The sequence below is a fragment of the Rhinatrema bivittatum genome, chromosome 2, assembly GCF_901001135.1.
Source record: "Rhinatrema bivittatum chromosome 2, aRhiBiv1.1, whole genome shotgun sequence".
Lineage (NCBI taxonomy): Eukaryota > Metazoa > Chordata > Amphibia > Gymnophiona > Rhinatrematidae > Rhinatrema > Rhinatrema bivittatum.
The window spans coordinates 140974082-141000988 of NC_042616.1; the positions used below are offsets into that span (position 1 = coordinate 140974082).

Sequence of the window (26907 nt, forward strand, 5' to 3'; positions counted from 1 at the left end):
AATGCACGCCTGCTGGCTCCTGCCGCCGCCTGGATCAAACAGGTGCCCACCCGCCCGCCGGCTCCCGCTGCCGCCTGGATCAAACGCGCGCCCACCTGCCCGCCGGCTCCCGCCGCCTCCTGGATCAAACGCGCGCCCACCCGCCCACCGGCTCCCGCCGCCTGGATCAAACTCGCGCCCGCCGGCTCCCGCCGCCGCCTGGATCAAACGCCTGGATGAACGGACACCCACCCGCCCGCCGGCTCGATGACCGAACGCCCGCCCGCCCATGTGGAGATGGGGGATTCGGAAAGTGACAAGGTATTTATATATATATATATATATATATATATATATATATATATATATGTAACAACTTTACGCTGCAAATGTTAGTATATATGGAGGTCGTCCATGGTGCAGTCCGGTACGTAGCTGTTCGAACACCACACTAACACCAAGTAGAGTGTAGGCGGTAAACTAACAGGTTAAGGACGCGGCAAAATAGCGGGTTACAAAGGAGATAATCGGAGCGCGCGTCACAATATCGGAGGGGAATAGCTAATTCGTTCATTAAATAGCTAATTCGTTCATTTACATATCATATACATGCTGCGTGCGGAAAAGGTTACGGGTCGGTTTCAAGAAGCGCTAAGGATGCGTGAAACTGGAGACTGTATCGCAGGATCGCCTTACGCGTCCCAATTGTGCGCCCACAGCGAGTTAATCTCCAACCGCACCTTACAGTATCGAGCTGTAAGTTAGCCAGCTAACTTTAGACCAGCCCTGTTGCATGGCTAGAGTTAGCCGTTAAGCTAGGTTGTGGCAGTGACAGTGCAGCGTTACATCATTTCCTGTATTCTGACAATGGAAAAAATGACGGCTGAAAAATGCTATGCTATGTTTTCTCTTTTCTTTTTTCCAGTCTGGTTTGTTTAGGTGGTAAGAAAAAGAAAAAAAATCATAAATCTTTACAAGTACTGTCCACCTTGCAGGATTCAAACAGTGACCATTCCCTTAAGGAATAACACTATGGTCGAAACAGATCTGTGTTGGGCATAGGGCATACGTGTTGCGGTCGTAGCGGTGGACCCTTGGGCCGGCCTAGGGGAGTGAGTAGATGGAAGATGTGGGCACTCCGCTGAGAGGCAGTAGGCCGGGAGGCAGCGTCAAGCCGGACGTGGAGGTGAGTCTTTGCCCTGGAAGCCTGCGGACCCCCTGAGAGGAGCTCGTGAGGTCCCAGGCCGCTGGGACTTAGGAGATCACTGGAGAAGCGAGGAAGAGACGGTCTGAGGTAGAGGCAGGCGGCAAGAACAGAGGTCAGAAACAAGCAGAGGTCAGGATCTGGTGAGACGAACAGAAGCCCCAGATTCGAGAATCCGGAACAGGAAGTGGACCGAGGGTCCCCTCCCGGGACTGAAGGCACAGGCCCACTCCGGGACAGGTACCGCAAGTCCAAGCAGGACTGAAGAGCCAAACAGGGGCCGAAGATCCAGACAGGAGCTGAAGATTCAGACAGGAGCCGAAGATCCAAGCACTGCAGCAAGCAAAACCTGTTGCAAGGCAATTCTTTCAGAGCAGACACCGGCTAAATACAAGCCGGCGTCTGACGTCATTTTAGGGGCAGGCCGTGGTCTGGCGGGAAATGCCCTTTAAATTGGGCTTCCCCGCACGTGTGCCCCAAAGGGGAGGGCTCACGTTCCGGAGCTCAGCGGCGTCTCCACAAGGGAGAAGGCCTGGGCAGGACCGACAAGGCGCACAACCCGCTGCGGACCCCCCGAGAGGCCAAAGCCGGCTTTGCCGGCTGCCGTCCCGAGACTGGAGGTAAGGACGCAACAATACGAGCTGGGTACACAGGCATCGGGCATTCTCTGATTTAAATATGGTGAACTAATCAGAAAGCTTTCATGGCAATGAGAGGAGCTTACAAGAGATACATCGTTTTCAAATTAAGAAGAAAGATAAGTACTGAACTTTCTATGTTTATTTGCATAGAACATTTTTCAAAAAAAGAAAATAAAGACATTTAGAAATATATCTGTTAGGAGTCTGATATGTATAATTTGACCAATGATTATATATAAGGCTGAAATATATAGGGATGGTAACTTATAAATAGGCGCGTGGGCACACGTGTGTACGTTCGTCATCCTGCGCCCAGGGACACAGCTATTTATAACATGCGTGCTTATATGCGCGCACATGTTACAAAATAGTCTGGCCACACCTACAAGTGCATCCAATTTTAAGTGAACGCGTGCCTGTGTGCGCAAAAGGGACGCGCGCCGATGCCACTGGCTGTTTTACCAGTTCGTCCCCAGTTCGCCCAGTTAAGCAATAAGTTTTCCAAACCCCCTTACTTTAATAGCCTTCTTTCCCCTCAGTTAGTCCCGATCCTTAAAACCCCACTGGTCTGCCTAGTTTGCTTTATTTTATCACTTATACTCCATCCATAGCATAAGTAAAGTTACTCTACAGGGGGCCTCCGTGCGCGCCGCAGCGCCTAAGTATTTACGTGCAAATTTCTACTTAAAGTCCCACAACACCCATTCCCCGCCCCTTTGAGAAGATCCGGTATGGGCACGCAGCGGCATTTACGTGTGCATCAGGGCAGCTTTTAAAATCCACTCAGTGCGCGGAACCAGGAATTTGCACCTCCTCTGACTTCAGTGTGCATCGGGCTTTACAAGTCACCTTATATTCTGTATAGCACTTGTAATGATGCCTAATATGCAACAGAATTTCAGAAACTTTACTGCAGAATTTTCTAACTCTTGCAGTCGAATCTATCTCTGAACTGCCAGGTGAAACTGGGAACTGCAATGTTAGTTGTGCTTTACATGGATCCGCAACTCAGGATGAAGTGACTTGCCCAAGGTCACAAGGGACAATAGTGGTATTTGAACCCTGGTTTCCCTGGCTTGTAGCCCACTACTTTAAACACCAGGCTACTCCGCAGGGAGGGAAAGTTTAGCAGGAATTTGCCTGGGTAACTATTGGTTACTTGGGTAAAATCACTGGGCTGAGATCTGCTCCTCTGGCAATGATGTAATAAGGTGCGCATGTCAGTGTGTGGTGCTGCACACATTTCTGTGTGTAGAACTGAACTCCTGATGTAGCAAGGAAAAATGTGCATACAAATGTGAGTAAAAATGTGCTCACAGCTCAGGGCTTCTCCATGCAAATCCCAGTTTAATCAAGGCATTACTCCCTGATAAAGGGAGGTGTGCAGGCTCTTAACTCATGTTTTCTTAACACGGGGCAGAAGTGGAGGAACATTTCTGGCACTGAATCTGGAATTCATGGTGCTAGGGTCCTGTACTTGTGACTTTCTGTGCATAAATCATGATTTATTCAACTTTTGTGCGCACAGCCCATGAGCACATATTTTATGCTCATAACTCATTTTTATGTGCAAAACCTTTTGGAGTTTAACTTATGATCCTAAGTCATGTTTGGTGCACGCAGCTTTCAGGAATCTAAAAGTTGTACTCGTGACTCATGTTTTATGCTCCTATCCTAGGAACATAACTTGTGCTTCTAGCTTAAGAGTACAACCTTTATGTTCCTAATTCATGTTTTGCAGATTAGGATTTACGCGCGCAGGGGACTTGCCCGCCAGTGCGCCTATGTTGCATAGGCTGCCGGCGCGCGCAAAGCCCCGGGACGCGCGTAAGTCCCGGGGCTTGCGCGGGATAAAGTGGGGATGCTCATTTTGAAATCTTCAGGCTCACTTCATAGCACCAGATTTGCACTTGCTATAATAGTAGGGGGTGCGGAAGTGCCCATGATGCCTGCTGGTCCCCCAGTTTTCCAAAGGGGAAGTTTCCCCTTGAAATTTTGATTGGTGTCCACAGATACAAAGAACTCACAAGCCTGCAAACAATGCTACAAGTCCATTCATTCATTGCAGCTGCATTTTTTTTTTTTTTTTAATTTTACTTGCTGCCTTTATTATTGATGCACGCAGCTCTCAGGCAAAAGACAATGACAGCAGCACAGTACCGTGGCAACGCATCTTCTAATTCACTTGGACATTTGGGCAACAGCATCCTTAGTGCCTTCACTGACCTGATGAAAGGGGCACAATTCTCGAGAGCTAGTCACATGGGGTAGATGTTCAAAAGCCATTTAGACGGATAACCCACAAGTTGTCCGTCTATAAGGGTTATACGGCATATTGAGCCTCTTCTCCGGCTAGATTACAGCCGGGTATGTTGTTATCTGGCTATGGGTGTATCCAGCTAAGGGGGTCACTTACTTGTCTTGCTTGGAACAGTCTAAGCCCGTTGTTACATTCCAGTTAAAATAAAATAAACAAATAACATCGGGGCCTGTCCCCCGCCTCCCTCCCACCCAAGCTGCAAAGGCTCTATGGGGCCGAACCTGACACCTTCTCCCCAAAACGGCCCATTTCATGTTTAAAATAAAATTATTGGTTCCCTCACTCCCTCCTCCCACTTCCCCTTTTCTGTTTTTCAGCATTGTCTCACGAGATCCAGAGCCCTCCAACCCTTTCCCTTCTACGTCCCCTGCCCGGTACCTTTCCTTGTGGTTGGGTCTGCCGGATCGTGTTAGGCCTCCTACTGCGATCCGGGACCCGGCGCTTCTGCCGCTGCTCGGCTGCTAGGATGGAGGCGTACTTCCATCGAAGTAGCCCTGGCAGTGCCGAGAAGGTAAGTTTACTCTAACATGGCCTTGTTTTTTAATTAAGTTTGAAATATTAAGACGCTTCATTCACGTTTGAGGATGGACACGGACAAGATGTGCATTTTAAAATAAGGTCTAAAATTTAAAGTATTTAAAAAAATTATAAAAAAAGATCAAATTTCAATTTAAAGAACATTTAATAAAGGGAGGGAGGAGGTTTTCAGGACCAACAACTGAAATTACAGGGCTATTAGGGCGATCAACCCATTGAGTTTAAAGATCTGTACTGAGGTCCTTTGGGAACATAAATTGTGAGCAACATGAAACAGGAAAGTTACAGTGCCACAGATCAGAAAAAAGGCAAATATAATTTCTTAACCCCACTGTGCATCAAACCCTTGGAAGTGGTGAATTTGGTTATAAAAAAAAAAAGTATTTTCTGTATTGCGTGAATAATTGCCCAGCAAAATATAATACCATGCAACAGATAAAATAAATCAGGTACCATTGCACATGTATAAACATATCCTACATCAGACTTATTTTAAGTGTCTTCTACTTCCAATGAAGCAGAATTTTTAATACTTGAAGGGGGAGAAGTAATTAGACCGTTAACTTACCTTACATCATTTAACTCGTAATAAATGTTTCGGCTTTCATCCTTGATGTAAATGGCCACGCTGGGGGACTCCAGCATTTTCATTGTCAGCTGCTGGGGGAAGGCACTTACAAAGAGGGCACGGATTGTGTCTGTGCTTGTGATCTCATTTGGCATCCTTAACTGTTTTGTCTCATCCCCATACTGCAAGTAAAGGACACCTGCAAGCAAACACAACATAGCGTTCAGTTATGGATCAAAAGGGATGCGTCCCAAAACTTCCAAACTATCAGGGCAGCATGCTGACCTATTTTAGTACGTTAGTAAAATATTCCTCTCCTCACGGAAGGCCAGAAGACCCCACCTCAAACAGAGGAATGTTAATACATACCAGTTGTTTCTCAAAAGTATGTCTACAGATGCTGTTTTGTTAAACCTCTCTGCCACTGCAGCCTTCCAAGGTCAGCTCTAGGCTTATCAGCATTCTGTGCTACCCTGAAACTGTCCGTCCCCCCAAAAAAAACAAACAATAAAAATAAAATACATGTGTGGCAGACCCTTCTGGAGTGGCCACTAGATGCCACAATCCCTGTCCTGCACCCTCTCAAGCATGGCGCCCTGTGTAGCTGCACACCCCAAAAGCCGGCCCTGCTTCTTAGTCCATGTTTTAAAATGGTTTTATTATTGAGATTGAATTTGATTTCCATTGTACATTGCATTCATTTATAAATGTAAGAGACTTGTGATCAATCAAGACAAATAATTACAAGAGCATCTGCAAATCTGCATGGGCAGAGTCTAGCCATGAACTAAAATTGATTTCCATTGAGTCATGTCAAATAAATCCACTGTCTATTTATTTTAGTTCAAAATGCACAGTTCTGATGTGCATGTATTGTCCTTGCATATCTTCCCCACTTTACCAAAACACCGCTGTTGGCTGTGAACAGACGTAGAGGTCCATATTCAGCTGATATGCGGCTGAGCTAGTTAGCCGGTAAACCTAGCCTGCTAATTTAGCCTGGATACTCGGCAGTGCGGATGCGCCAGTGAATATACCGAGCTATCTAAACGTTAGCCAGATAAGTCTATCTAGGACGGTTCTATGGCCTGAACAGAGTTACCCAGATAAGTTATCTGGCTATCACTGAATATCAGAGTAAGGCAGACAACGTATCCAGCTAACTACACTTCTCCTAGTTATGCTCATGTCCCATCTGTCGCTTAGCCGGCTAGCTGTTTAGTTGGATAAGTAGTTATCCAGCTAAGTGATGGCTGCTGATGCCAGGCAGATATTCAGCTGCTGCTAAGGATGTGCATTCGTTTAAAACAAATGCGCAAAATGCAAAGAAATAAGGGCAATTCATTTCATTCGGGGACCCCAAAACGAAAAAAACCTTATTTGTTCCATTCATTTTAAATAAATGCATTGGGCCTACACCTAGATCCGAGGCTGGGTCCTCGTCTAGGGCATAGGCTGAGGCACAAAGCAGGGGCTGCAGCCTAGGCCTGGCCTGATGCCGAGGACTTGGCTTAGGCCTGGCTTGAAAACTGGCCTCAGCAGAGACCCTAGCATCCCCCCCCCCCCCCCCAAACAATCACTTACCTGATCTACCACCTACCGCGTCCTCGACCTATGCAAGGATGAGGCTTCATCCTGGGCTGAGGCCTCACGCGCGGATCCCCACCAGACCGGGAAAGGGGGGGCCAGGGGGGATCCTGGCCCTGGTATTTTTCTGGGTGGATGGTAAGAAAGGACAGGAGACCTTGGGAGGCCCCGTTTTCATTTTTTTGTCCATTTTTGGGGGTTTTCTTTTAAATGTTTGATTCATTTTTTTCACACAAATGAAATGAATCAAACATTCCACGAACCGAAATTTGTGGGTAAAAAACTCCCGAAAATGAACCGAAAAACAAAAATGATTTTTTTTCCCTGCACACCCCTTGCCGCTGCCACTTAGTTGGATAAGTTTCGACTTATCTAGTTGAGTGGCAGTGAATATGTACTTCATAACATCTATCTGCAGAAAGGTGATTCAGTTTACCAGAAATACAGGAAAAATCTAGTACCGTATGCCTCAACTATTGAAGACAAATAGTAGAACCCTCTTTTTTTCTATGACCCACAAACACTGATGTTAGACCTTACAAAATCAGCACTTTGCACTGCCCCTGTGTCCGAGATTACAGAGACAATTCTACTGTATAGGATACAGTTGTAAGAGGGCTCCAAGCTCATGGGGACCCCCACATTAAAATAATATATTTAGAAAAGAAAATGATAAAGTGATAGAATAATAATTAAAAGGAATATCCATGTAAATAAAGTTACCCAGATATCTCCAGAAAGCTTTATGACAATAAAGATGTCAATATGAAAACTGGAGTAAAAGAATGGCCTAGTGGTTTCAGCAGTGGACTAACGTAAGTAAGCCAAGGATCAAACCCTGCTTCCACTGCCACTCCTTGTGACCATGGGCAAGTCACTTCATCCTCCACTGCCTGAAGAACCAACGGGGACGGTAACTTTTAAACTGTTGATTGGGCGTACATATACGTGCATATGGCGGCTTGCGCGAATGGACATGGCCATTTTATAACGTAAGCGCGTATATGCGAGTATGATATAAAATCGGTTGCACGTACATTTGCGCACAATTTTGTAGATGTGCACCTGTGCACGCAAATGTCGGCTCTGATGCTTAAGTGGGGGGATTTTATTAGATATGTACACCAATGCAATTACCAGTTTCCCCAGTCCGCTCCCAGTTAACCCAGGTAAAGACTCCTGACTTCCTTAACCCCCCCCAATTAACCTTCCTCCCTTTTACTCTATTAGTCCCGAACCTTCAAACCCCACTGGCTAGCCCTGATTTTTTTATTTTAAAACGTACATGGTATCCATAGCAGAAGTAAAGTTACATGGTAGGGGACCCCAACACGCACTTGTGCGTACGTCATATTACAGACCCATAAATCCCTTGTCCTGCCCCTTTATTTGTGAAAATGTTCTTGTGTGTGTACCGGAAGATACGCGTAGGCCTTTTAAAATTCACCTGTTAGAGTATAAGCCAGGGGTGGCCAACTTCATTCCTCAAACAGGCCTGGTTTTCAGTATAGCCACAATGAATATGTATCCTTTGCCTCCAATGTATGCAAACCTATTTCATACATATTCAGACTGGATATCTTGAAAACCAGACTTGTCTGTGACTCTTGAGGACTGGAATTAGTCACCCCTGGTACAAGCCCTCTGGAACAAGGAAATGCTGTACTTGAACTGAAAACTTGCATTTAGCTCAGATTTGGAAAGGCAAGTAATTACATTCAAAACTAGGAAAATAAAAGTATTCATATGTTTTGTCTGAAAATGTTTAAGTCAAGGGGCATCAAGCTTTAGTTTTCTCCTAGGTTTGCAAAAATATTAAGGAAGGCACCTACAGCAGAATAATTGTCTTTTGGACTAAAGCATCTGTAAAATCCTCATTTCTACTACAGCAGTCAAAATTTAGTTCAAAATGCGCAGTTCTGACGCATGAATTGACCTTGCGTATCTTTCCCATTTTCCGAAAACACCTCTGATGGCTGAGAATAGAATGTTGTCTGTCTGGATAAAGGCGATTCAATTTGCAAGAAATATACTTTAGTCACTAAGAAGTCCATCTTGAAAGGGATTTATCCGGCTAAGTTGGAACTTAGAAGAACAAACCCCTGGGTTTTAAATTTCCCACAGGCCTGAACCACCCTCAAGTTATCCAGCTAAGTGATTAGCTGGATAAAATTTATCTGGATAACTTAGGGGTGTTCCAGGGGCGTTTCAGGACAGGTCAAATTTGTCAAGATAAGTTAGCCAGATAATGTCAATTTTAAGTGTTATCGGAATAAACTTAGGACTGCCTCAGAGCAATCATAAAGTTGTTTAGGTACTTTTACCCAGATAACTTTAATCTTAACCAGCCATATTCCAAATATAGTCAGTTAAGTAAAAATAAATAAACACAAATCTAGCAACCAGGGTGATCCCTTAACACATCTCCCAAAATAAGTGCAATGATATTAGCACTGGTACCCAATCCTCCCAACCCCCAACCTACAAAGGAACACAGAAACATTATTTATTTATTTATTTATTTATTTAACAGTTTTATTTATTTATTTATTTAATAATTTTATATACCGTCATTCGAGGACCATCACAACTTTCTACAAAGTTTTGTAAGCGAAAATAGGAAATAATGGCAGAAAAAGATCATTGCAGTCTATCTAGTTTGCCCATCCACACCAACTCTTTAGGTTTATAATCCTTATCACACCCTCAGATATCCTCTATGTTTATCTCATGCTTTCTCAAATTCAGATACTGTCCTTTTCTCTAACACTTCTACGAGAAGGCTGTTCCATGCATTCCACAACCCTTCCTGGAAAGAAATATTTCTTAGGATTACTTCTGCATCTACCCTCTTTCACCCATATCCCATGACCCTTCCTCGTTCCAAAGCCTCCTTCCTTTGAAAGAGGCCTGTCTTTTCTGCATGGAAACCTTGGAGCTCTTTAAATGTCTCTATCGCGTCCATCTTTTCCTCTAGAGTATACATGTCTAGATGTTTAAATCTGTCCCCATATGTTTTAGAGCGAAGACCACTGACCATTTTAGTAGCCATTCTCTGGACCGGCTCTAACTGGTTTATAATCATTTGGAAGATGCAAACTCCAGTATTCCAAATTAGGTCTCACTAGGGTCTTATATATGGGAGATGTCATCTCCTTTTTCTGCTGATCACTCTCCCTAGGCAACCAAGCAGTTTTCTGGCTTTTGCTGTCATCTTATACACCTATTTGGCCACTTTAAGATCATCATCTATGATCACCCCCAGATCCCGCTCATTTTTCATGCTTAGAAGATTTTCATCTCCTTTATTGTACACGTGTGCGTCCATGTGCCCGAAGTTCCCGGCACACGCACATGGACACGGCTATTTTATAACATGCGCCCGACGGCATATGCATGTTATAAAATACAATTCCCACATGCACATGCTTGGGCGGGTTTCCTCTAACGCGCACAATGAGGGGGAATATTAGAAAGAAACACGCGCTGACACAACAGGGCCTTCCCCAATTCCCTCCTAGTCCGCTCCAATTAAGGAGCAATCATAAAGTTGTTTAGGTACTTTTACCCAGATAACTTTAATCTTAACCCGCCATATTCCAAATATAGTCAGTTAAGTAAAAATAAATAAACACAAATCTAGCAACCAGGGCGATCCCTTAACACCCATCTCCCAAAATAAGTGCAATGATGTTAATTAAGTGCAATTAAGGAGCGGACTGGGAGGGAACTTCCCTACCCCTAACCCTATCCTTCCTCCCTTTTCCCCTCTCCTCCCCAACCCCTACCTATCCCCAATTCTTTTATTTTTGTACTTACTGCTCCTCGGGAGCAGAAGTAAACCCCACGAGCCGGCTGGCTGCCAGTGCGCGCATCCCTGGGACAGCGGCTAATGGCACTGTCCTGGCTCGCCCCCACCCCTTCCCACCTCTCGGCCCACTCCTTTCTTTAGGCCCGGCACTTGCCCTTTAGAAAATGTGTGCCATGCACGCAGGGCCCAGCCAGGTGCGTAACCGCTGGTATTTGCCCACACGGGCCTCTTAAAATTCGGCCAGAAATGTATAATTCTGCATTTTTTAGCATTAAATCTTAGCTGTCAGACCCTAGATTATTCCTTGAGTTTTACCAGATCCCTTCACATGTTTTTCACACCTTCCTGGCTGACAACTCTGTTGCAGATTTTGGTATTATCAGCAAATTGACAAATCGTTTCTGATAATCCTTCCACATTGTTGCTCACGAAAATATTGAAAAGAATTGGTCCAAGGACTGTTCCCTGTGGCACACTGCTATTAAAATCCCTGTCCTCAGAGTGAACTCCATTTATTAGTATCAAATTATAATTATCAAATTTGCGGATGATAGAAAATTATTCAGAGTAGTTAAATCACAAGCGGATTGTGATACATTACAGGAGTACCTTGCAAGAATGGAAGATTGGGCATCCAAATGGCAGATGAAATTTAATGTGGACAAGTGCAAGGTGTTGCATATAGGGAAAAATAACCCTTGCTGTAGTTACACGATGTTAGGTTCCATATTAGGAGCTACCACCCAGGAAAAAGATCTAGGCATCATAGTGGATAATACTTTAAAATCGTCGGCTCAGTGAGCTGCAGCAGTCAATAAGCAACAGAATGTTAGGAATTATTAGGAAGGGAATGGTGAATAAAATGGAAAATGTCATAATGCCTCTGTATCGCTCCATGGTGAGACCACACCTTGAATACTGTGTTCAATTCTGGTCGCTGCATCTCAAAAAAGATATAGTTGCCATGGAGAAGGTACAGAGAAGGGCAACCAAAACTATAAAGGGGATGGAACAGCTCCCCTATGAGGAAAGGCTGAAGAAGTTAGGGCTGTTCAGCTTAGAGAAGAAACGGCTGAGGGGGGATATGATAGAGGTCTTTAAGCTCATGAGAGGTCTTGAACGAGTAGATGTGACTCGGTTATTTACACTTTCAGATAATAAAAGGACTAGGGGGAATTCCAAGTTAGCAAGTAGAACATTTAATACTAATCGGAGAAAATTCTTTTTCACTCAACACACAATTAAACTCTGGAATTTGTTGCCAGAGGATGTGGTTAGTGCAGTTAGTGTGGCTGGGTTCAAAAAGGTTTGGATAAGTTCTTGGAGGAGAAGTCCATTAACGGCTTTAATCAAGTTTATTTAGGGAATAGCCACTGCTATTAATTGCATCAGTAGCATGGGATCTTCTTAGTGTTTAGGTAATTGCCAGGTTCTTATGGCCTGGATTGGCCACTGTTGGAAACAGGATGCTGGGCTTGATGGACCCTTGGTCTGACCCAGCATGGCAATTTCTTATGTTCTTATGTACTACCCTTTGTTGCCTCCCACTCAGCCAGTTTCTAACTCAGTCAGTCATTTTAGGGACTATACCAAGGGCATTCAATTTATTTAAGACCTTCTGTGCAAAACTGTGTCAAAGGCTTTACCGAAATCCAAATATACTACATCTTAAGAACAAAAACCTAGCAGGCCATAGTTCCTCCTCCAAGCTATCCGAAATAAAACCAGGCTCTGGGCTCCTCCTCCTCCTTCCCCAATCCCACCCTTCCAATAACCTGACAATCCTCACTGCTGTCCTCCGAAACTCCCCTCCACCTCGGAATCCCCCTAAACCTTCAAGGCCGGCTGGAGAGATAGATTCTGAATATTTCAGAGTAGGATTTCAAGTTATCCAGGGAAACACCCAGATCAGTTTGACCGAGTTTATTCAGTGGGCGACGTGATCCAGTGAATCTACCGGCTAAATGTTCCCATTTAACTCTCACCGGGTAACCTGCTGCTAGCCAGCCTACTGAATTTGGACCCCTCCATTTCTACTGTACATGAATATAGCACAAGAGAGTGGGGATCAATTTGGGGAAAATGGGGAGCTGGGACATCAAAAGGGGCAGGCGAGAAAAGAAACTGCTTATAGTGCCAGGGTCAGGGTCAGGGGTGTCAGCACACTTCTCGGGCGATGGAGCTAGTTTGACGTCACATCAGCCCTGATGGCTGGTCCTGCCACTCAGACTACCTGGGGCACTAGCTGGCCAGGCAGAGGTCCTGCTGGGGAGGAATGGGGGGTGGGGGGGGAGGTCGTCCAGAGAAAGGCAGGTGAGGAGATCTTTCACATGAATTGCAAAAGGGGGGCCGGAAGTGGGGGAGGGGATTTTTTTTTTGTATTTTTGTGGGGGGGGGGGGGGGGGGAAGGATGAAGGATTGGGGTACTAGGAAAACGGAACCTCACACTTTCCCCAGCATTAACCATCCGTTCTGTAATAACTAGAAATCCTATTGGAAATGCAGACACTCACGTAGCCAGGTTTATCTGGCAGGCTATACGGACCACCTAGGAGACCGGATTAGATTATTTATGTTTTAATCGGTATTATTGTATTTTATGTATTCATTATGTATTGGTTTGGCTTAATTTTGTTTTATGTATATTATTAATATGGATGTACTTTGTACCCTGCCAAGAACCTTGGATCAGAGTAGGTTATAAGTTACTAAATAAATAAATAAGTTATTACAGAGCTTTCTGGTTAAGCAAGAAAAAGGTAGGCGCTGGAGGGAAAGAAGTGGAGATCTTGTGTACCAGTCAACCCAAAATGATGGAGAACAAAGGAGGAAGACAAAAAGACTGTCCTGAATACAGGGAAATCTTGCAAGTATTCATTCTATGGCTGGAAGCTGGACTGCAGCCTTAGCAGTGTGGACAGAATAACTGGGCAGACCGCATGGGCCAGATGGGATTTTTCTGCCCTCATCTGGGGATCAGAGGGACCCAATACCTGACTGGGCGGGCAAAGCTTGGGTACAAGTACTTGAGGAACAGGAAAGGAAGATGGTGGCACCAAGGAGATACTGTATAACCATGGGATGCTCTCTGGGGCTGGGGGTTTTAACGTGAGGAGACTTAGGGGGATAGGGCACAGATGTGTAAGAAAAATGAACAAGCACTTGATCTCTGTGCACCGTTTGAAGTGAAAAACTGCTGAAATAAATGAAGATAGGAGAAGCTGGCATTGGTGTTTCTCAAGCAATTGGGGTCCCAACCGCTAGAGACTTGCCAAGTCTTCTGCTTTGGGGGGGGAGTCTATGGCTTTCGGGAGCCCACTCTCCTGTGCAAGAGCAGGAAACTTCCATCCAACTGGGAGTCAGGCAGGTGGCAGCCCTGAGTGCTCCCTAAAGTATGTGCAGGACCCAGTCCAGAGTGGCACTTATTGGGATAAGTTTTAGCTGGATATCTCATTAGCCGGCTAAAATTTAGTCAATAACATAGGGGCATTCCGGGAGTGTTTCTGGGTGGAGTAAGGTTAGTCAGAGAAGTCATCCGGCTAACTCCGATATTCAGAGCTAGCCGGATAACTTATATGGCTAATTCTGGTTGTGCCATAGAATAATCCTCAAGTTAGTCAGAATATCCAGCTATCTTTAAAATAGTCAGGCATGTTCAATGGTGTGGAGGCACCACTGGATATCCTGCCAAAGATAGCCCAGCTATTGGACCTGGGCTGGGGATAATGGGACCCGGCTTCGGCTGGAATCCACTTTTGGGCCCAGGTCTAGGACTAGACCTCAGTAATCAGGACATGGCCTTGTGCCGGGCCCCTGCATCAGGCCCAGGCCTTGGTGACGGAACCTGGTCTCAGTCAGGCCCCGACATCTGGTCTGGGCCTCAGCGACTGGACCTGGCTTCAGGGCAGGTCTCGGTGTTGGCCCATTCATCTTTTACACTGAAGCCAGTGGGGCCTTCCCTCATTAACGGCAACGTAAAATGAAAAACGAATGGAAGGAATGAGCAAATATTTTATTTTGTTCCAAAAGTAATGAAACAAATCGAGGTATCCACGTAAAAAAATCAATGGACTGAATCAACTTTTTCAAGACTGCACACCCCTAGGAAATACATTTACAAAGGGACGATCCCTGCACATTGTCTGCCAGTTCTGCTTCCCCCTGCCCCTGACCTGGCCTACTCTCTTGCAGCAAGGATGTCATAGCTTCCAAATGTTTTTCTTTGACCAGCATGAACTCTCTGCAAGTACTGCACAAGGATGTTGCTGTATAGGTTTTCCTGCTTTGAACCTCTGCCCTAAACCCGGTCATGCAGGAAGCACTGCGATCAACAGAGGTTCCTGAGAGGCGCTCAAACAATTTTCCAGCAACCAGAAGATCACTTTCTTGTTTTCTTTATTTTTGCCCTGGCGTTACTGTTGGGCTTTCCTCCAGGTGTTCTCTATCCTTCATTCATGGATCTCCTGATAGATTTTAAGATGTTGTCATCAGCAGAAGCATCAACAGTGAACTCTTTATCAAAATAACAGTACACTAGCAGGAGCAAAGCCTGATCTATCACTTTCCTTGTACTCCATCAACTAGGATAAGCCTTTCTCCCAGTGCTCCCGCTGTACATACTGCTAAATCCAGGCGGATACCTGGAACCGATATGTCAAAGTGCTTTATGTAAGAAGGTACTAGTGCGGAAAGGCAGAATGCGTCAGTCAACAGGATAACAGAAAATAGATTGGTTGTTAAAACATAATGAGTTCATTTTTTGTTTTCATCTAAATGGCTACTGGTAAAGCAAAACATAACTCAGGCCTAATGGGATTTATCACAAAATCCATCCTATACCTTTCTCTCTTCTTTCACTCCTCTTTCGGATTCATTGCCAGCTGATATTCTGTTTATCTACAGCACTAAGAAGCAAGTGCATTACTGTAGATGGCTGGAGGGGAAAAATGAGTTACCTTGTTTTCATTTTTTATCATTATCCTACACTATCCCACGTTTTGTTCTTTCTCTGGGACAAACCTCATTTTACTCATTGCATTACAGCTGTTACCGGTAAGGACGGATGACTCCATGCATCCAAGTTTAAACCTGTCTAATGTATGGCCCCTTTGCCTTAACTCGGCTCATCCCCACCAGTTCCCTCCCTCCTGCTCTAGTCCCCCCTAACAGTATATCTCTCATTCTCCTATTCCTTCTCTCCCTAGCTTTTCCTCTTTTCCCCATTTCCTTAGATCTGCATGTCCTCCTCCCACAGGGGCATACTTTGGGGCCGATGCAATAAATGTGCCTAGAAAGCGGGCGCTGAACAGTCAGCATCCGCTTTATTAACGCACCCCAGGCGCCCCCAAGGGGGGAGCCATGCAATATTTAAATTAGGGGGTCGCGTTAGCAAGGAGGCGCTAGGGTTGTTTGCGCGCCCCGAGCGCCTCCTTGCTAACGAGAACCCGATCGGTTTTCCCAACTCGGCCATCTGCCGGTTAGGAAAACCGACGCCAGGGGTTCAGGAAACGGACGCCTGTCAGTTGAGCGTCCGTTTCCTGCACCCAACTGTCAAGTTTTGGGTTTTGTTTTTAAAATGTGTTTCTTTTAAGTACAGTTTCTTTAAGCATTTAAAACAAGTACAGAAAAGCATTTTTAAGGAGCGCTCAGCTATTAACGCCTGCCCCGAGATGCACATTTTTTTTTTTTTTTGCATCGGAGTGAAAGTCTAATAGCCTCATTCACATGCATTTGCTATTTACATTCACTCCGTGTTGGACGCGTGTTGAATAGGCGCTAATCCCCTTATTGCACTGGGGGATTGAGTAATGCCCATGCAACCCGCCTCCGACTGCGGGTTATACAGTGCGCTCGGCTGAGCGCACTGTATTGCATCGGTCCCTCTGAATTTTAAATCTGGGGGGAGGGGAGTTTAATACCCCTCCTTCAGCTCCACTCCCTACATCCCCTTAGCCGGCTCTGGCCCCCCCCCCCCCCCCCCCCCATTTCCCACTGACCTGTCCTTCTCTGCTCCCATCCCAGTTCCTCTTCCCATCCCTCCATTCCTCAGCAAGGTCCTCCTCACCCCTCCTTAATCAGCTGCCCTCCTCTGCAGGCTTGGTTCGTCCATCCCTTCACTGATTCCCACCCCTCATCAACATGTTAGGCCAGTGCTTCCCCGAGCTGTTCAGGCACAAGGTGCACCTTCATTAACAGAAATCTGATGAGGCACATCAGCCTCCACGGAGCATGGCAGTGCTGACTCCTGTAAGAACTAGCGGAGCACTGATTGTCCCACCAGGCTTTCTTCCAAAACTTAAAGCAAAGGGCGAGAGAGGTCGCAGACGCCCATGAACCTGCCATGATGAACCAGCTCCCTCTATATATAAGTGCAGGAGAAGGGAGAAGTCAGTGTGGTGTTGTCTTGGCTGCTGCATGTGGCACCAGAGCTCTTTCACTGCTACTGCTGCACCCAACCCTCAAAGTAAGTCACCTCCAGTGCTCAGTGCACTCTCTCCCCCATCTCACCCAGCCTGGGAAAGGACAGAGGCTGGAAGGACTCAAAGAGGAGGCTAGGGATGGGGAAAATGAGGAGGTGCTATGTGCAATGTGTGCATCACACAATACGGGCTCAGCTATCCATGCCCTGCATGCTGCCTATTGAACACCACACTCTGGGGCTGATGCTGTCGCGAGGAAGAAGAGGCGTGCACGATTATGCACGTTCTCAGTAAGGCGCTCCGACAGGTCCAAGAGCCACTGCGAGGTGCTGAGAGCAGAGCCCGGGCTGCTGGCCTGGACCTCAGCATCAGGAAGTGGTGACTCTTCCATGGCTCACCTGATCAGTTCTTGGGAAACGCTGTGCTAGGCTTCCCTTCAGTGGCAGGCACAGCTCACCTTTCAATTTTGGGATTCCCCCTTCTCAACGGGCTTGGATCATTTCCCAGCTCTGCACTTTTCTTCAGGGATTTCTCCTGCCTCCCCAGTCCCTGCAGCACTTTCTCCCGACCCTCACAGACTCCAGGCCAGAAGCAAGCCCAGGCTTGCAGAGTCCACGTAAGACACTCCACCACCTGCATGTCCTGAGCCCTGGCAGATGGCAGTCAGCATTTTTCCCAGCATGCGCTGCTTCCTGTCCTCAATTTGGAAACCCCAGAGATAACTGCTGCCTTATGGGATATATAACGGGGGGGGGGGGGGGGATGTTTTATTTATTCTCGTGAACAAGGGGAACAATATTCACCTAAATCCCCTCAGTTCAGGCTCTGACTGCAGCCCCTCACAATACTGGAGCTGCCAATTTTTAAGCGAGATTCTGCGATTCTATGATACTGCTTCCCTCCTCTCCCCCCTAACCTTTCAGTAAAACACTTTATTTACCCTAGTGACAACAGGGCTGGAAGAAAAGGGCAGATATCACCTGCCCCCTCCCATGAACCTGCCCAGCTGGCCAAAAATCTTCACCAACCCTTAAATAAACAATTTTCCAACCTTTGTGACTATAGTTTGAATCTATCTTCTGCTTGTACTTGGCTTTTACATTCCTTTCTGCCTTTTCACTGCTTTTTTTTCTTTTACAGCTTAGTTTCTGATCTTCCTTTCATTTCTTTATCATTTGTTATTTTTTCCTCCATGTGTATATCTCTTTCTATCCACAGCCCATGATTTTCTCTCACATCCTCTTAGTCTCCCCCTCCTGCCACATCCATCTCCCTCCTCATCTCTTCTTGTCTCTTCCCTCGACCATGATACCCTTTTCTTACAACCCTTCTCTTGATTTACCTCCCCTATCAGCGCCCCCCCCTCACCTGTCCACACAGCTCCTTTTCCAGTCACCTTCACCTCTCTCTCCCTCTTAAATTCCCTTCACCTAACCATTCACCCCTTGCTCCTCTTCTTACAGCCCATATTCTCTCTTCCAGCTTGTATCCCATTTCCCTTGTCTCCGCTACTGATCCCCTCTCTCAGCCTTCTCTGGCATCACGGCCTGTTTCTACTCCTCTCCCTCTCCCACAGCTCCTCTCCCAGTTACAGTCCCTCTTCTCCTCACAGCCTCCTCCTCTCTCAGCCAGAATTCTTTCTTTCAGTTCCTCTCCCAGACCCCCACAGCAGTAGCCTCTCTCTCAGCCAGGATCCTCTTTTAAACCACTTCCCAGCAGCTCTCTCTCTCAACCCCACTCTCACTTTCCTTATAACTCTTCTGTCGCTCCTTACCTTTCCCAGACCCTTTATCGGCAGCCCTCGCTATCTCTACTGCACCTCAGGTAAACTGTCTGTCCTACAGTTCTGCTTCTCTCTCGTCTCCCTTCAGCCCATTGGTCAGACATTTTACACCCAGCCATTAGATTGCAGGGGGAAATGGGGGTAGTAAGTGGGAGATAGAAGTACAGTGCCTGCCCTCCCCTGCAGCCCATTCATCAGACATTCCACAGCCAGCCAACAGGCTGCACAGGAAGGCAGGAGCAGGATCAAAGGGGGCACAGAACGTCTTGCCTGCCCTCCCTTGCAGCTCATTGGTCAGACATTTCACAGCCAGCCAATGGGCTGCAGGGGAAAGCATGAGCAGTAACAAGGAGACAGAAGGACTTCCTTACTGTCCTTCCTCCCAGTGCTGTGAATTGCGAGCTCTCAGCTCCCAATTTACAGGAGTAAAGGAGACAATATTGGGGATGCACCTATAGATGGCATGGTGGCCATCTAGTAAAATACTGTTGTTAATTTTCAGAGCCCCTAAATTTCAATATGTGATGCCTTTATTTAAGGAGCTGCATGGGCACTCTTTTAAAGCCAAAGTAGCATTCATGCTCCTCTTTGTCACCTATAAGGCAGTTTATAGACAAGTGCAAGTCTAAGCAATCTATTAGTACCTTATAAACCGAGCAGAATTTTGAAATTGCTGAAATTGTCTTCCACACAGAAAATTATATAACATCCTTTCAATATCAGCCTCTTCTGTTATGGAGTGCACTTCTAATGGACTTACACATGGAGAAAAAGTATTTGAAATTTAGGAAATTGATAAAAGCCTACTTATTCTCCCAGATATTTGATGACTAAATTTTTATTTATTTTTACTGCCTTGTTTTTATTGTATCTATTTTTGCTGATTTAATTTTATTTATATATTATAGTTATGCAATTTTATCTGATGTTATGTTGTTTAATTAATTGTACACTGGTTTGATTGTTTTCTGTAGAAAACCATTTTATAAAATAAAATTGTTGTTGTTGTCTTAACTGTGTGGATATGGAGGATTTTGGGAGCACTGCAAAGGACCCCTCTGTGGAGGTGGGAGACTAATGTACAGATGTCATTAAGTGACAGAGGAGTCTGAGCTGTCCTCACTTATCTTAGAAGGAAGCAGTGAGCTCTGTGCATCTTCCTGCTCAGCTCTTATAGGAGAATAGACTATAGCCTGTCTACCAAATAAATGTAAGTGATTGGAAACTGGGAACCCCTAAACCAATGTCCATCATGGGTTCTTCTAAAAGCTTGGGTTTCTCCTCCATCGTGAGTCCTATTCAACATCTTCATACCTCCTCCAACTCTGTAACTGAGACAGGGGTCAGCTTTACCTGTTTTTATCAAGCCAACAAGGAACACATAACTAAAGAATATATTATCTCAAACAAAAATAAAGCCTCGGCACATCCTGTTTCCCTGAGTTCTACTTTTTGTAATATCTACACATGTACTGAAGAAGCCAAAGGTTTACTGTGAAACATTCTTAAGACCACTAATTAAGTAAAAGGTACTTCAACTACCGAGCCTGCCTCTTGTCTGCATCAGTAGATTTTTTTCATCACATATATTCTGTGGATGTGAAATCTGATTATTGAATACTCTGCCAAAAATGTATGATCCAGTATTAATTCACAGAATTCCTGGTATTTAGCAATATTTAGTTAATCCAGTTTGCCCTATAGCTCTGCTTGGTCAGCAATCTGCACCTAAAGAAACAATATTTTATTATCACAGCGTACATAAATCTAGAATGGAGAATCAGAATAACTAACTAGTCCTGCTAGGATATTTCTCTTTCATTTGAAAATATTCAGCCACTGATGCAAGTCAGCAATAAAAAGAGATGGCATTGCCTGCGCCAGGCCTGATTTTCAAAAGCATTTACATGCTTAAAATTGGGTTTTACACGTGTAACCCCACCCCGGCGTGCCTATCCTGCACGGGAGGGGGCCATAAAATAATGTTTTCTCTTTGGGGCTGGACCCAGTCACCGGCAAGCTCTCTCACAATCTCTCTTACTCCCAGGGCCGGATTCTTTATAGGTGAGGGGAAGATTTACTTCCAGGGCCCAATGTGACAGGGGTGTCCTTTCTACTTATTTCCTTTTTCTGTGTGATTCTTTGGGAGAGGGTACTAAATCGAATGGTGGGTGAGGTGAGTGCAAAAGAAATACTCTGGAGTCGCTGGGTTAGTGTTCAAAATTAAAGTCTTTACTGTTCCAACAACGGCAATGCATGGCACAATAACTCAAACTGCAGCACCTCAGAATTCTCTTGTTTTCTTCTTCTAATGTCTCTTCCTTTTATCTGTGCAGGACTCACAAATCAGGGCCAGGGAAACATTCACTCTCTTGGATTAGATAAAGTGGGGCTCCCAGGTGGGCAGGATCTCTTTAGACTGGTCAAAAACCCTTTCCACTCTGATAAAATTGGTAAACGTCTATGGCACAGAGAGTAAATCTTCTCTTTCTCTCCCCAAATTAGTGAAAACACCGGATGGGTGTCCAAAGTGATGTTTGATTTCCCTTGCTCATGGTTCGCAGATCTTCAGGATCTCTGTAGTTCTTACACAGTCTCTTTCTTTCTTCTCTTTGGTTCCCTGATAGGAGAAATCCCCTTGAAGCATGCGGCTCTCCTAGATTCAAACAAGAAGGAAGGGTAACCAAATTTCCTCATGGATTTTGAATTCAAAGTCAAACAAGTGGGAGGAGGAGGAGGAGCCAATACAGCGGAGTGACTTCAGAAGAGACGGCTCCTCCAGCCAGCAAGCATAGGAAGAACAGCAGATAAACGAGGAGCCTAGAAGCACTCAGGCTGACTCCAGGTGTGTGGCTGGGATGGGCCAAGAGTGGGGAAGGGGAGACAGAGAGTGTGGAGAGGTGGGGGGAAGAGTGCAAAGGAGTGGGGAGAAGAATGAGAGTGCAAAGTGGTGGTGGGAAAAGAGTGGGCAGGGGAGAGTGCAGCAGAGAGGTGGGGGAAAGAGAGGGCAGATGGATTGGGCCTGGGGGAGGCAGGGAAGGAGGTAAAGGAGAGGGAAGGTAAGGGAGAGAGAGACCTGAGGGAGTCTGGTCTGGGAGAGAGGGAGAGGGTAGAGGGCGTCTAGCCTGAGGGGAGGGTTTTAGGTCAGGAAGTGAAGAGAGAATGGAAGGGGCACCTTACTGATGTAGTCTTATAGCACTCTTAGAGGAATTCCACACCCAGGTATTTAAAATTCTGCATTCTGTGAGTAATAACCTTTTAGTGCTGTTATGTTCAGCTCAGTCCTTGAGACACACCAGTCAGGTTTTCAGAATATCCATAATGAATATGCAAGATATAGATTTGCATGCACTGCCTCCACTGTTTGCAAACCTGTCTCATGGATATTCATGTTGGATATCCTGAAAATCTGACTGGCCAGGTGTGCCCGGAGGAGTGGGTTGAGAACCTCTGTTTTATTGTATTGCATTTTAAATTAAATTACTCAAAGGCAGTTATTTATATTGTGCTATTTTGACAAATTTAAAGTATGCACATTTTAAAATATTGTGCCCAGAATTTTTGTTTTTAATACAGAATTCTTTTATTTATTTTTTTTTTGCGCATAATTCCCCCAGTCTGCAAGTATTTTCATGCGGTGTCTGTCTCTGACTTGTATGGTGCTGTGATATCTGCCATGTTTCCGGTCTTATTTATCTGTGCCGTTTGGTCCAACGTTTTGTGTTTTTTAGTTTGTCAGCTTTTCTGCTGCTCTGATGGCCTTCCAGTTCAACAGATACTGGGCTCCACTGGGCTACAGTTCCCTACATTTTCATTTGTAACTACTCAGGGTTTCCTCCTATTTAATATCCTCTAACAATTCATTTAGCCCAGCCACTGCAGTGACAGTCCTCAGTCAGGGGCCACAGCCTGCAGTTCCCTCCTAAATGTGGTGATGTGGGACCACGGGTCCGGCTGCTGGGAGTTAATGATGAGCCATGGCTGGGGCCTCCCTACCAGTGGGTGCTGTGAATAACTGCCTCCACGGCATCCGGCTGGCTTGAGAAGCAGAGTCATGGCCCGAGAGTTGAGCCCAGGTTGTCTGCATGGCAATGCTGTGCTCTTCTTTAAACCATTGCTCCAACCAACTGCACGCGACCTCCTTCTATCCCTCTCTCTTGTGCTTGTGTGCTGTGCTCTCTCTGCTGCGGGTATGGTCATCTGCTGCATTTAGTGGAAAGGCGCGTGCTGTTTCTGTCTTCCCTGAATTGTATCTTGTCATGTTGTTTGCCTCTGTCTTTCTTGGTTACACCGTGTAAGTCTCTTCAGTGCATCCTGCCTTTGCATTCTTTACCCGTGCTCTTCAGTGTAACTCTTGTTTCTGATTTCCTGGCTACCCAAAACATGCAATAGCCTCTCCAATGGGCTAGTGTCCTCCAGCATGGGCGTGCCACCAATGAATGGGGATTGCACGGGAGGGAGAAAGACGCCTCTTTACTGGAGGAATACCTGTTAGTGCAATCTTCTTTCCTGTTTTGCGCTCGCCGGGAGACAACCTGTCCCTTTTTTTCTCTTTCAGGCAAACCTAGACATGCTCACACTCTGCCTCCGGGAGCACCAGGATGAGGCTCCCCAGATGTGAAGAGAGGAACCTCATCCCTTTCAGAGGCTCTCAAACCCCTCTTTTCTGCCTGACCCCCTAGGAAGGGAGAAACATTATAACTATTTTTGGGCCTGATTTACTATAGTTTTTCTTCCATTCTTTGTTGATGGGAAAAATGCTTAGTAAATGAATTATGTTCTTTTTGTTTAACGTCTGATATCCTTTGTGGGTTGTTTTTTTTTTTTTCTAGGCTTAATGGTTTGTGTAAATGAATAACAGGTCCGAGTGCAGGAGTATGAGTGAAACTTTACAGGGTAGGGTCTCATAGTGTATAATTGTGAGAGTGACTGTAAGAAAGAGGTATAAATGTGTGTGTGTGTGTGTGTGTATTGTGGGAGACATGTGGAGCGTGTGTTAAGATTTTTGTGCAGTAGCAATGCTGCTTTCTAACTGACAACAGCAGTGATATTCTGTGGCCATTGTTGCAGTCTCTTCAAAAGCAGCAAGAATTGCCTTCAAATGTAATCTTTTTTTTGTAACTTTTCCTGAGATATTGTCCCAGTTGCACTACAGTGGAACAGGTAGATTAGAAGGCAACAGAGCTTGAGAACCCACCGGACAGCAGCCACATCATCCATGTTACAACGGTAGATAATCAGGAAAATCCAATATACTGCCATTATTCACCTCCTGGCAACCAAAGTCAATAGTGGTGAATCTACTCCTGGGTTGTTATCTTGGGATGCTGCATCATGATATTTGCAGTCTTCCCAGACAGAAATCTTCAGATATTATGGGGGCAATTTCAAAATGTCCACAACAGGAAAAAGTCCCTGGACTTCACACCAACTTTCAAAGTGAAAGTCCACGCACAGTTTGGCTTTGAAACTTTCCGTGCATATAAAGTGCCTGCAGATATTTGCCCCTGCCTTTTCCGGGGGTCTCTTTTTTTCATGAAATTAACGCAGGCAGATTGGACAGTGCAATCTGGGCGTGTTATTTTCCTGTACTGACCTGAACACCCCTTCTTAATGCAGCTGAAAACCAAATGCGGAGGAACATTTTTAGACAGCAGGTCAACATTTCGTATTCTCGTAAATGGTTTCGGAAGCCGCTCTGTATAATTGCAAGTATCAGCGAAACGGCTCACGAAAGGCTTATGCAGAGAGCTTGCTAAGTCTTCCTGTAAATTTCCGGGACGACAGATCCAATTAAGTGTCTGTGCTATTTGCTCTGCGTAAGAAGGGAATCTTCCAGGAGCACTGACCAAGGGCAAAACATGGAAGACTAAATAAATTTAGGAAAACAAATAGGAATTGGAAATTAGTCTTTTTTTAAATTCCTCTCTCCAATATCTTACACTACATTGCTCATAACTACTATACGGATGAATGAAAAAAGCTGAAAGCAGAATATTTTTCCTCTCATACTTAATGAGGACAGAATCTGACCTTTAGATACAGAGGGCTGACAATGTCAGGAAACTTTACAAAAAAATTGCTTAGCACGATGAAACATTGCACTCTTTTCAACTATTAGAGTCTGGCCAAAAGTCTGAAATGCATTGTATATTAAACATACTGAGTAACAAGTACATGGTTTTTAAATAAATACTTACTTTAAAAGAAACATCTAATTAGCGGCATTTGAATAAGCCAAGGACTCAGAGTCTTGGCTCTGCTAAGTAAGTCCAAATCACATCTATGTACTTGAGTTATTATTAATTAAATATGTATTTTAAAGTGAGCATTTAGTTTAAAACCAGGGCCGGTAAGAGGCATTCCCTTATGCCTATCATGCAGAGCTATATTTGTAGTCTTCTGAGTTCAATGAAGACATGACAATTATTGTTGGCTTTGTGGAAATGGCATACTTTCGGCTCACACAAAATAAATTAAAAAAAAAAAAAGGTATTCCCCTTGATGTAATTTATTGTATAGTTCAATAAGAGGGAGGCTTATACAGCAAAATAAAATGAAATAGATGTTGAATGGCAAACCTTATTTCTTCATGCATAATAAAAATGTTCCCATATGACCTGGCATCACACCAAGGGTGGGACTAAGCTATCTACCACAGATTGCTTGTTCAAATGCTGTTCTCAGCCCATCCTTGCCACAGTTGGCTGCTTGATGTGGATGCGGTATAGGAAGTGCAACTATCATATTAAAAAATCAATAAATGCCAGGATAAAAGTGAAAAAAGAAATATATTCCTCATTCCCATTAAAGCTAAATGAGTTGCATAAAAAAGCAAGTAGTAAATATAAATGCCGGCTAACCCTAAAGACCCCAATATGTAGAGTAGGCCCGGCGCAACCGGGTGTGCATGCTGTGCAGTTGCACAGGGTAGCACAACTGGGGGGGGGGGGAGGGCAGGGGGCCGACAGCAGCAAGAGAGGCCGCAGGGCCGCCGGTGGAGCCTAAACCACTGGTGGCCAAAGGAGAGAGGCTGCTGGCCGCCAGCGCTCAACCCGCCGGTGGCCAAAGAAAGAACAACGCTGCAGGCCGCCGGTGCTCAATACCCTGGCAGCTGAAAGTGAGAGACACGGGTCTTCTGTTGTGCGCGCACCCTTGCACAGCTTCCACTCCCCGACCCTGCGAAGCAGGAAGGTCAGTAGGTCATGGTGGAGCTCATCCACCACGGGCCAAAGACCACAAGAGGCCCAGGGGGCCATGGTGGAGCTCATCCCACCACGGCATGAAGACAATAGGAGGCCATTTGTGTATGTGCATGAGCTTGTATGTGATTGTGAGTGAATGAGAGACAATGTGTGTCTGAGAGCTTGGATTTGGGTGCATATTGTTGCAACCATCGCTGCTCAACATCCTCACTACCTCTGTGACGACTCCCTCCGGGTCTGATGGACGGCTGGCTGCTGCGGCGTCTCCATACCGTCTCCCTCCGGCATCCCTGGACCGGCTCGACATTGCAGATCCGCTATGATGCCTGAAGATCTAGGGCGCGTGCTCTGATTGAAGGACCAGCAAGGGCGCGAACCTCAGGGGCGTCCCCCTGAGATGACATCATCCGCTTCCAATATTTAAAGGTCTCTATTTTGCTAACAAACTGAGTTAGCAAGGACTCGCTTCAGCTATCCAAGCTACTCTGCCTCCTCGGACTTACCAGAGGTAGCCGTTCCTTGGGGGCCTCGCTCTTTTTCTTTACTTTCAGATTACAGATAGGAACTGGTACTCGCTCCTCGAGGGCCCATGGGTGGCAGATGACCACACCCAGGGGTGTGGTCATCTGCCACCGACCCAGGGATCCACCCACAACTATAACAGAGACTGCTAACCCCTAATAGTTTCTGAACAGTTTGCTAACTACTATCTGTTTGCTCCTCCCATCAGACAGCAAACTAATAATAGATTGCTAACTCCCAGCTCTAACACAGAGCTTTAATAACAGCTGTGTCTGTATGTGTGTGTGTGAGAGGCTATGTGTCTGTGTGACAGCCTGTATGCTTGTGTGTT

General features: G+C 45.5%; 1 protein-coding gene across 16 annotated transcripts in view; it reads right to left on the reverse strand.

Annotated features, from left to right (window-relative positions):
* Positions 1–26907, reverse strand: part of KIAA1217 (KIAA1217 ortholog) — a 925495-nt gene that overhangs the window by 283722 nt on the left and 614866 nt on the right. For all 16 annotated transcript variants that reach the window (XR_003854495.1, XR_003854494.1, XR_003854493.1 and 13 more), the window contains one exon: positions 5250–5448. Coding sequence is in view for 13 of the 16 variants with exons in the window: in XM_029588689.1 (XP_029444549.1) it covers positions 5250–5448 (199 nt within the window). In the remaining 3 variants the exon portion in view is untranslated. The remainder of the gene's footprint in view (positions 1–5249; positions 5449–26907) is intronic.